This window comes from Centrocercus urophasianus, unplaced genomic scaffold, assembly GCF_019232065.1.
Source record: "Centrocercus urophasianus isolate 14NV4802_14NV808 unplaced genomic scaffold, USGS_Curo_1.0 seq_16, whole genome shotgun sequence".
NCBI lineage: Eukaryota > Metazoa > Chordata > Aves > Galliformes > Phasianidae > Centrocercus > Centrocercus urophasianus.
The window spans coordinates 3,173,239-3,185,364 of NW_024884711.1; the positions used below are offsets into that span (position 1 = coordinate 3,173,239).

Genomic DNA, 12,126 nt, shown 5'->3' on the forward strand with positions numbered 1-12,126 from the left:
GCAGCATGCAGCCCTACCTTTGCTGGATAGATCACACACAGTTTGGAGCAGCAAGTGTCTTGACTGCCCTCAGTGCATTGCACATTTGCAGTTCACTTGCTGATAACTCTGAGTTTTTATGCTATATGCTTTGTCTAACACAGCTAATGCTTGACAGGGCTACACTTCTCTGCCTGTACAGCTCTCTGTCTCAGTACCTGTAGGGAGCTGACAACCATCCTAACCTGGTGCTGAGAATATTAAGATAAGGAAAAAAATTAGTTGTGATAGATTTTTAAGGGAATGTCCTCTTGCCTTCAGCTTCACATTACTAAGTACTGTTAGTGAACGTAATGAACATATGGAGAGAGATACGGATATCAACCTAGCCTTGTGTTTATGTAGTGTCTGTTTGTACATATATATGAAATACCAAACGAATGTCATCTTATTTGATAGAATGAGTGATGTTAATTTTACTAGAGCTACTCAAGAAAAGGACATACATCAGAACCTGACGCAGCCCTGATGTAGATTTTCTGGGCCTCTTTGCGGTGAGCCTGCCAAGCGCTCATTCCCCAGGCACATGGCAATTTTCTATATAAAGAACAGTTTTAAAAATAACTTATATACCCCTTACGTTCAGATTTTTTAATTTTATTTTTTATTTTTTCCTGCTATGGAAAACTCAGCATTGTGATGACATGTAATCCCATGGGGGAAAGAGTATTCACCCTGCTTTACAACTTCAGTGCGCACAGTCTGGATAATAATTTGGGATTACATTCTTCTGAAACGTCTGAAATAAGAAATGAAAACTCGAACCAACCTTCCTGGGACTACAATCAATGTGTGTTACTTTTGCTTTCAGGACTTGTGGGCAGGCACTATACTTGGAGGCAGACTTAGAGCCAGGCTAATATTTCCCGTGTTCTGTGTTTTAAATTAAGATGTTGTTAGGATCGTTCAATATTGTATTAAATGCAACATGTCCTACTGAGAAGGCCACTCTTGCCCACCGGCTACTAAATGAAATTCTATAAAGAGGAAGCAGGGACAAAAATGCAGCTCTTTTTTCATTCCTAATAGTAATGACTAGTAACTTCTGAAGTGTTACAAAAAGCATAAACAAGCACACAATACTCACATATATGTATTATACCTACATGTCCGGAAATGAGGGCTAGGAATTCCTCTGTCCTGATACAGAGCTTTGCTCTGCAGAGGTCTGCATCCCACTGGCTAAGGCTCTCATGATTGTTGATGCGTAGAAATGGGCACTTGAGAGGCACAATAAAACTCTAGCAAAAGCAGAAGGCTTCAGTAGGTCACATGGACCATAACACTGAAGTGCCCATAACTCTCTTTTCTGGGGAAGGAGGAAAGCCAACTGATTTACTAGCTTAGTTGTAGACATTTTCAGTTAGATTAGATAAATTACATCATAGAGTTTTGGAAGAATGATAACAGTGACCAGCCTTTTCCAGTGTAATAGATGAGCTTCACTCCCTGTGGCATTCAGAGATTTTTTTTTTTTATGGTGAACTTAAATGAGAGAAGATTGATAAGCTGAGCTGCATTTATTCAGTATCCTTCAGGGAAAGAAATGTAATTTGAGTGCTCAGTAAATCAGACTTGTCTGCATACATTTAGGAAAAACAAGTAGGATTCATTTTCCAAATATTTCTGCTTAATGCCATTTTAGACAATGTACATGGTCCACAAAGGTTTCTTTATAAGGCATCGTTCTTCCAAGTCTCCAGTGTCACTGCCCACTACTCTTGCAGTCTCCTCAGTCTATAGTAGCACTTGGTGCAATATTTAGTCAACTGAATCTCAACCAGTAATTACAAAGAAAAGGCTGGTGCTAAAGACACGTAGTGTTTGTTGGAGTAAGTGTCCTAGTCCCCCTGGTGCAATGAGCCTGCATCTGACCATGCACTGCAGCATCTGTGACTGAAGGAAATGACCAAGACAAAGTGGCCAGTTGTTAGAGCAGGATGATGATACGCTGAGAGAGATACCGTGCTGTTTGTGGATGGGAATAAATCATGACTCAGGCAGTTCACCCTCAGCTCACGTTGGTCAATCTCCCTAGCGCTTATGAAAATATTCTGCAGCCAATTTTATGCTGTGACGAGATGCTGAATGGCTTGAAATATAATCTGATCTGCCAGAAACAAATGATTGGGATAGCTGCACTGCAAAACTTCACTCTGAGTCTATGCATGCTACATACATTACAGAAGAACCACTTTAGAAATGGTTTGCTAAATATGGCAAATGTGAGTGCTGTAGATTTGAAATGGCAGTACTCAGTGATGTCTGTTGCTGATGACTGTAGCTCTCAGAGGTGGCTGACTGAAAATGATAGCGGCTGAAGCCAAGAAACATACACTTCTATTCTCCTTCCAACCATTGCACATTCTTTATTAAGCAGAATATTAAGTGTGAACAGTATTCATCTCCTAAAGTTCAAATTTTCGGAGGAAACGTCAGATAAATTCCACTCCAGCTTCTTTTAACTGCTTGCTAATTCAGTATCTATTGCAAACTGCATATGGTAGGAAAAAAAAAAAAAGGGATACTCATCTGGATTCAGAGTAAGGCATCCAAAATTAATTTGAGGAAAATGTCCTCGATTCAGCAAAGTGCTTCAGCTTCAAGCGTGCAAATAGCTAATGAATCACATGCTTAAAGTAAGACTCATGTATGTGCTTCTTGCTAAATTAGGTATAAATTACATCTTCATATCAAACAGCAGCAAAAACCCATTAAAAAGGCAAAACAAAATACACAAAGAAAAGATAACCATGAAAGCTTTGGTTCAGAAGCAATGCTTACTCAGACGTAATGCAGCCAACATAAGGTTTGTTTTGTTTTACTCAATCACTTTATTATTTATTGCTCAGTATCAAAAGGAATAAAACTGACATTGATTAAAGGCCATTGTGAGTTGTAGGTAATATTCATATCTTCGAATTCTTTGAATTCTTTCTTTCTTGATGCACATTGTAGGGATAAATTAAAATCATAGAAGACTCAAATAGGGAATCACAGTATGATGCAATCATGTAAACAATAGCACATATGTATAGATTAATATTAATTAATATTCCTTTGCCCGCTTGACAGGTCTGATCAAAAATAGCAAATATTTCAATTCTAACAAACATTTGAGTTTTTTTCTTTGAACTAGTGAATATATATATAAAAATCATATAAAGCAGAGTGGATTATCATGACTTTACTTTTTGTCTTGATCTTTAAGGCTTGTCAGAATCCTCCCTCTTCCCACTAAGTTCACTGGTTACTTAGGAGAATGAGCTGAGCAAATGTTCGTTGTTTGCTCTGTAGAAAAGCCATTTATGAATTGCTGATATTCCCATAGAGGGAGATATGAAATCAGATACTTTTGGTCAGCCAGAAGGATGTGAATTATTGGTGTAGACCGTTTGTATTACAAAGGACGATGTTTCAACAGTTGACACCCCTGTAACTTCCTCCTCAGCAATTAAGTGATAAGAGCTGCAAAATGCATCTGGAGAGGCTGCAGCCTGACCTGCTCTGTGAGCTTCTGGTCACGTGTAGCACAGCGCTGGATTTCATAAGGCTTTGCATAAGGTCAGCTGTTGGGCATCCCAACTATGAGACCTGGGCTGTGCAACACAGATTCGAACTGCCTCAATATAAGGAAGCAGACTGGACAGCATCTTTTTAGAAACAGTGTCAACTTTGCAAAGGCGTGTACTAACCTGGCGGCATCTGGATTTCTTCTTGCAGCATTGGCATATAGGACATCCATTTGTGGCTAATTGCAGTAGTATTAAAGACTGGCACTCAATCTCAGGCTGGTCAAATAAGGCGTGAATTCACCAGGGAGCTTTGGGACAGGACTTAATCTCTATGTCATAATATATACTAAGCTGTTTAAGTGTATTTGGTGCAATTACATCCAATTAAATGCTTGGAAATTAGGTTCACTGTTTTGAAACATCATAAGGCCCCTGCTCAGCAACACGATTGGCACCGGCTGACTTGTGTAAGTTGGTGAAAATCCACAAGTCCCACAGACTGCTCTCCAGATCTTATACCCTAAACATATTTGAATGAAGATGGAGGCTTACATGGATAAACCAGACATGTCTGTGCAGTTGCACTGGGACTGAGAAGGTTTATGGGAGGCTCACAGTTGTTAATGCCAAGGAGGTACTCATGTGAGTGCATTTACTGATGAATCTGCAGAACTATTAGCAGATGAAGACGACAACTTTGGTGGGTGACCACAATGCTAAGACACTCAGTGCCTTACTGTCACAAGTTCTGGGTTTAGGTACAGTCTTCACTTCTGTGCGCAGTCTGTCTTTTTCCTAGTGTTTTCAGTCTTCCAGGGGGTTAGTTAACTGTCTTTTTTTATATATATATAAATAGGATTAATATATAAAATCTTATAAGTGCAATAAACACAGAAAAATACAAAACATTTCAAGCCTGTGGCTCTCTCTCAGCATTCTTCCCATTTTCTCCCTCACCAGATAAGGATGCAGGAAACACAGAGGGACACTTCCAAGAAGGCTCTTGAATCGCAGGGCAGGCCATTTTTGGGAGCTATGAGAGCAGCCGTCACACCTGGCACACACTGAGAGCTTTTGTTTGTATACAGAGAAAACAAAGGACATACAAGGTCGCTACTCTTTCATAAGGTAAGATTGCACAGAAAGAGAAAGCTGCTGACCTCCAGGGCACAGTGCACTTTTTTGAACTGACGTCCACATGGTGACTCCAAACTGCTTTGATATGAGACTAACATCAGGAATAAACGCTTAAACTGATCAGTTGATACAGGGGACAGAGCTGTAGAACCACAGCCACACTTTACTACAAGCATTGGGCTGTAGTATGAGGACAGTTTGACTGGTATTCTTCCCTCCCTCCCAAACACACATCTCCAACAAGAAAGTAGTCCAACAGTTTTCTGAGACATGAGACTTGAGTTTAGTCCTTTAGAACAGCTGTCCATTTCCATCAGGGTTGCAATAGCCATCTTGCACCAGAAATCACCCCAGACTTCTTTTTCTTACCTTATTCCTATTAGTTTCCAAGGGCCTCTCATTTCCCTAGAGGTTTCTAACTATATTTTCTTTCAATCATTCCACTTTTCTTATTTCTTAGTGTTGCTGCGGCAGTCTAAATGTCTTTTTCTTCTTGTAGTTGCAGTTTTCCCACTGTTTCCCTGAACATCTGCAAGACAGCCCATCTGGATTGACACAGTGTGAGATGAGGCAGACAGGCATTGCCAACAAAGGGCTCCTACTGCAGCAAGCGGGCTGTTGCAATCAGATGTTTTCTAAGACGTCTATGGGGACAAAGCCTTTCTTCTTCCCACTGTATACTTTGATGAAGCCATCGTGTTCCTTTTCTGAAGTCACGCAAATCTGGATGCAAAGAAGGTATAAAAATAAAAATCTCTTTGCTATGATGAAGAGATAAATTATTGAAATCTATTTGGCTGGTAGGCTGGACCCTGTGCTGGTTGCTTCTACAGGTAGTTTAGAATCACTGCTTTGACAAGAAATTCTAAGTCATATGCTCAGAGCATTACCATTCCCCCTGACTCTCTGAAGGGCCACGTATGAATGAGAAATGTTAAAATCATTAACACCCTCCTACAGAATCAAATATTTTGAAGCTTGAATTATGACTTCAACCTAGTGTAACTATCGTGATTTAGTTGTCTATGTATGAGAGATGTGGGTAATTCAGATCACGAGCTACCAGGCTCCCTCAATAGTTGATGAAAAATAATCACAATGCCAAGGTGGGTCACTCGTAGCAGCTGATCTGAATGCAGGCATATTCTCTTTGGCATATTTAAAGAGCCAAAGTGCTTCTCAGATGGGCAATGGGTTCATTTTATTCACTCAGCTCTCTCACCTACAGGTGCCTGTGTCTATTTTGGATACCAAAGTATGTGACCTGAATACAGCTCAGCGAGTGTGTGCGCACAACTCCTGTGCCTAACAGAGGTAAGAATGATGGAAACGGTATGGTCTTCACAATAGTGCAATATATCATGTTAAGGATCTGCATTTCCTGAAGACCTTTGTGAAGTCAGGTATTTCCTTCCATTTGAGGGCCCATCTGAGGCTACTTTGGCAATAGATGAGCCATTTGAAAGCACTAGTACTTTGACTGGGCACTTGAGCACAGAGGCATAAAAATTAAGATTTTTTTTTTTTTTCAAACATCTGTGCTAAAGAAAGATACACTTCCTACTACAATTCAATTACAGTTGAAAAATAGGCAGAAAGCTAATGGTGCTATTGAGATCAACTCACTGATTTCTCATGATGAAAGTGCCAGGTCTTTTAAGCTCTGTATCTGGATTAATACTCACAAAGGCTTTATCTGATGGGTCTTTACAGTGTTTAGTTACAAAAATTCAAAGAGTATGAAATGACCCCAAATGGCTAAAAATGTTCCTGACTAAATGCATTTCAGCATGACTCTTACAAATCGTACGGTGACACCTAAATAACATATCTCAACTGTGGGTCGTATTGCCCTCTTATTGCTACATGCCTAAAATTTGCTTGCAATACTGATGCTGCTAGTTGGAAATGAAAGGCTATATGAAGGAGGTGAAGATGTTTCATGTTTGCCACCTCCAGTATTTGGAAATGGTCAGATGTATCTCTGTAGCTGAAAACAAGGGTTTGAAAAACATACATGCTCATTAATATTCTTGACATTCTCATTAATATTCTACCTACTTAATTCTATCTGAACTGCATTCCTGGGTCAGAATGACTGAGCACACCAACAGAGTTGACATCCAATTAAAACAAAATAATATATTGTTGTTTGGGCTAAATCACACAGAAGGGGAGAGAGAGAAGTATGCAATTGATGCTGTTTTTGTTCAGGTACTGTTGCAAAAGAGCCAAGCTAATTTTGTGTGATGGATCTCTAGCACAGTAGCAGCTCCCTAGGCAGTCACATCATCATTTGAAGCAGAAGTGCGTGAAGCAGAGCTATACAGGAAGGTTCTTCTGAGTATTATGAGATGTTGCTCTGTCTTTGAGGAAGACTATGAACACCTCAACAACTAGAGAAAAAGCCTACGAAGAAGCACCAGATTAAGGATAAATGAGCACAGCAGAGTGTTCAAAAGTAGGGAAGAGCACCTTGTTTGAAAGATGCCCATTCTCAGTTGATCCCTGCATGGGAAAATAAACTTTTGCAGGCTCTCTGTAATGGGCCTGGCTTGTTAAAAGGAATGCCTGACTCCATCACTATGTTACCTCCTGACTAAAAAAGTCTGACAGACCTCTTCCCTGATGTCTTGCACTGTCAGCAGAATGATTTGTGGGCAAAAGGAAAGTACAAAACTTTCTGAACAGAGGTTTTCTTTATCTTTGAAGTGGAAAAAGGACAGCAGATTTGAACTTCAGAAATTTTTTTCATTCTGCTGCTGTTATTCAAGCTCTCCCTGATATCAGTGGGAATGCTTTGCTATAGCAAGAACTTTAGATCTTCACTGGGTGTGTGGAAGACAAGGTCTTTCTGCAAGATTTTCTCTCGCTCCTCATACTAATACATTAATACATTAATCAATCTGCACTCTCACAAACTCCAGCTGAAGTTCTCTCACACTAATACTCTAAGCCCTGCCTTTGCCAGCCCCTGAATGGCAGAGGCTTTTCCCACTCTTTCCCAAGGAAGGGGTTGAGTGAAGGGCAGGTTGAGCCTGGCTGCAGTATAACACCCTTTACTAATATGGTACAAGTCAGGAGGTCCCCAAGGCTGTAGCAGCTGCTGGAACTTTGCACAGCTCTGGAGATTCTCCAGATTCTGCACTTTCAGAAAAGGGGGAATGCGACTCCATCTTTGGCCACGTTTGTCCTCTTTGCCTTTTGTGAGTATTGCCAAGGGTTTCATCCACGAGCCTTGGGATCTGGGTTTCTTAGGTGGGTGTGAATCAGGAGGAGTACGTGGTGGTGTACAGTTTTGGGCTCCACCTGATGAATCAGCTGTCACTGAGGACTAGTCCTGGTGACAGCAAGTGTGGTGGTTGTGAAGGCATAGCATGCCTAGCTGCCATCAGACACCCACAGTTCACTGCATCCAACTGGAAAATGCTTGAAATGACAGCTGCTCAGGCTGGTGTGTTCTGGGGGCAAGGTGGCTCAATTCCTCTGTGAATTCAGCAGTAACACAAATGGAGACAAACAGTGTGGGTTTTTTTTTTTAGAAAGAAAATAGAAAGTGCCCTGGCTCAAGAGATTATGAATGGAGTAAGTCATGGGATAAGCAATCACATCTCAGGCTATTTCTCAGTTATCCAGGGATCTACAGAAATAACTGAAAGTGGGATCTAGTATTATAAAGTCACTTTCTCATTCTTTCGTCTCATTTTTCTTAAAAAAGAAAAACCAAGCAAAACAAACACATGACAAAAATAAAGCAAACTACTGCTCAGATCCTGATTGATGTCTGAACTTGTCAACATCTGCCCTCGGGATTTCTTTATCCCTCAGCAGGGGAGATAGAAGCAATCAGGAAATGATCCTTCAAGCTGCTCTCAGAACTCTCCAGTGCTTCTAAGTCCTGTGGCAAATTCTCTTTGTCCCAGAGTAACTTTGAACTTGCTCTAGTTTTCTGTAGCTGTCTTCTGCTTATCTTCTCCCTTTCACATATTTAACCTGTCAGTAACAGGCTAGTTGTGATGAGACAGGAATTTGCTTATGAGGTCAGCACAGCTTCAAGAGCTGTTCTGGAGCCTGGAGACAGTGCCAGGTCAAGAGGTCTGAAAGCTCATGCCTTCTGTTTGTCTCTGGCAGTGACAGCACAGGGACATGATGAGTTTCCACATCTGCTTGTGTCTATGCACTGAAATTTTTGCCTAAAAGTAAGCTCTGTGGATAGAAATGGTAGATAACTCAGTTTTCATACTAATTTGGCTACAGTGCAAAGTCTGATGATAGGTTTTATATCAGCTACTTCACTAGCTTTTGGACCAAGAACAACAGCTTGTTTTTCATATGACATTTGTTCAGGATTTTAAAGATGACCTGGATACAAAATGTGCTGTGCTCAGGCTCTAGACTCTTCCACAACTTGTGTGCCATTCTGAGTCTCTGAATAAATGTCCCAGTTAAACAAGACAAGCATCGGTGCAAATGTGAAATAGCTGGAGAGAAAGACCCTTTTTCCCTCAAGCCTAGCTGTGAAAAGTAGCATCTATTGCAGGGGAGTGAAACTTTAGCATCACTTTCCAATCTGGATTTGTTTCAGCAGTGCAGCCAAGTCATTCTTTAAGAAGTTCAGATACTTCTGGAGTACCACAGAATGAAAGATGTGGGGCCCTAATGTGAAAGGGCCTTCAGCAAGGTGAAAAGACAGACACCAACAAAACATATGAATTAATGAGAAGACTTGAGGCAGGTGAATCCCCTGGGACCGGAAGCCTGGGTTGCAGTCCTGCCCTGTTGAATCCACTCTCCAGGATGAGAGCCTGGATCAAAGTCCATTTCTGGGCTCTTGTCAGGTGGCTGGATTAGACCTGAATGTAGCTGCTGATATACACATACCTAAAAGTCACTCCTGCTGAATGGGAGCAACTGGGTGTAGGGATATGGATGCCTTGGGGACAGCAAGGCTGACAGCTCTGGTTCGGAAGCTGCAGCCATCACAGCTATGGCCTTTTTTGCAGTCACCGTGGAACCCAGATGGGAGAGGCTTCCTGCAACAGGGCTACTTTACATCAATGACATTTATAGAACACATCCATTGTTAAATGGATCTGTTGCACTGACCTTTATGTAAACTCACAGCCCACACTTGGATGAGGCAGAGAGTTTCTGATTGCTAACCTCATTACAGATGTTGTGGTTTGGGGTCGTTTCTGTTTCACAAGATCACTTGTGCAATTCAAAATCAATAGTGTTATTTAATCACAAAGAGCTTGGTCCTAATGTGGTTTATATTTGTATGCTTGTCAGAGAAGCTGCCAGTAAAGAGTGTGGGCAGGATTTTCTTAAAGAGGGCATTTCCTCTATTTAATTAGGGTGCTAGAAAAGGAGGAGCAACAGACATACAAACAATAGAATGTTATTTCTTCTTTAAAAACAAGGCTAAGTCTGCCTTTCTGCTGCACTTATCTGATTGAGCCCAGCCACTTCTACACTGGTTTCAGGCACAGCACACCCTGAACTCCAAGATGTTGCTGTCTCTGAAGCAGTACTGCTTATTCCCAAGCTGAATTTCCTATTTCATAATGAATTATTCAAGGAAACCTTTGTGAAGATAAACCCATGCATCTTGCATAAGACGTGCAAATGTGCTGCTTTGTTTTTCCCTCCATTTTCTCCCTGAGTATTGGCCTTGCCAGAAAGGTCTGCATGAAGCTGAAAACCCAACACGCTATTCATAGGACATGAAAACAGCAAATGATTCCAGAGAAAGCCTCACCTACTGTGCTTCAAACTTTGAAAATGTCTCTACTCACCTGAAATGGAGCCACAGATTCCTTTGTGTAATAAAATACCCATCTTTTTTTTTTGCCTTTTTCCTTACAAATACATGTGGTATTTGTAAGGAAAAAGGCATGTAAGCTACAAAACAGATGGCAACCTGCAGTATAAACCATGGATGTTATCAAGCATTATACTGAAAATTCATATTAAAGGAACAGGATAAGTTTTCCTGTTCGCCTTCATTGTAAGAATGGCTCTGAACTCCTGTAAAAACACTGCAGAATTTACCCCAGTGAATTAACACAATAAAATGAAGACAATCTGCCATACTATAGTTACACGAATTTATGAGACCAGTTAATGAGTTTTTCTAGCTAAAGTGAGACTTGACAGGAATTGGTAGCAATGAATAATTTCTCCTCCTTGCTAATCTAAAACAAGTCAGTGTTTTGCATGTACTACATATATTGTGCTCCCAGGACTCTGAATGCTGTGAGACAGCTAAAATGGCTGCTTAGACCCACAGAAATCCCCAAGCAGAATGCAAAAAAGAAAGAATTCTGCAAAACTTTTTCCAGAATTCCTATTCAGATTATTTTCCTTTTCTTTCTGTGCCCTTCCTTTTCTTTAACTCTCTCAATGGGAGAAATAAACACTGGGGAAATAAAGGATGGAAAATAAGAGAAACAGCTATAGAAAGAAGGAAGGGAGGAAAATTGAGCCTGGAAATATAAAATAAATGTTTGAAGTAAAAAATTCCTGGTAACAAATACATTATCTTTCACAGCATGCATTGTTGTTCCTCAGGAAAGGAAGGACTCTTCTGCTGAAAAGAAGAAAAAAATAAATGGTGCCCTTGAGGAAGTGATCACTGAGGCAGGCACACATCCTGTGGTCTGGTCTGGCCCATGGCCCTACGCTGCTACCACATGTTGGCCCTGTGCAGGTTGCCAGCTCTCACTAGGAACTGTCATAGGGGGTTCAGTCCCTGTATGGGATTACAGGAGCAAGCAGATGAGTTTTTGGAACTCATTCCATCTCAAAATTACTCAAAATGGCCTTGAAGTTCTTTGAGCATCCCCTTTTTAAGATAATCTGTGCAAGGATGGAACAGGCTCTTACCACCCTGAGCTCACCTGCTGCTTCAACCTTGTCTCTGCCCCCCTGCTTTAACCAGATTTTCATTTCACTTTAACCCTCAGCATTTGTTTAAGATAGATAGGGATAAATAAGAAGGGAAGGGAAGAGATAGACAAATAGGATGGTTTCATAATCCCATTTTTACCCCTGCCACAGACAATGCCTCGCTCCTCACTGCAAGCTCCCTTGTGAGCCTATTAGGAACTAGGAAACAATAAGAAGCCATTGTGCTCAGATGCTGCTGCCAGACCTGCCCACTTAACAACTGTGGTCTTGTGAGAAATGAGGCAAGAAACTGCACCCTCACTGCCTGCAGGAGCAGCCACACTGACAGAGAGGATATGGTGTGCCTGCTGACAAGAAAGGACTCAGACTGCAGACCTTCCTTTGTGCTGGCAAGCAAATCTCCACACTCCCATTTCCTCAAGCTTCTGCATTGTTAATCCTAGAGCACAAAAGGTGCCAAACCTCCGGCCTGGCTTTGGTAATGACTTCTTCCCTGTGTGCACAAATATAAATAATAAAAAGA

The 12,126-nt window shown here is 41.1% G+C and overlaps 1 protein-coding gene across 2 annotated transcripts in view; it reads right to left on the reverse strand.

Moving 5' to 3' along the window:
- Positions 1 to 2,382: 2,382 nt before the first annotated feature.
- STAC (SH3 and cysteine rich domain) overlaps positions 2,383 to 12,126 on the reverse strand; it is a 73,341-nt gene continuing 63,597 nt past the window's right edge. For both annotated transcript variants that reach the window (XM_042817622.1, XM_042817623.1), the window contains exon 11: positions 2,383 to 5,414. In XM_042817622.1, the coding sequence (XP_042673556.1) occupies positions 5,316 to 5,414 (99 nt within the window). In that variant the 3' untranslated portion in view covers positions 2,383 to 5,315. The remainder of the gene's footprint in view (positions 5,415 to 12,126) is intronic.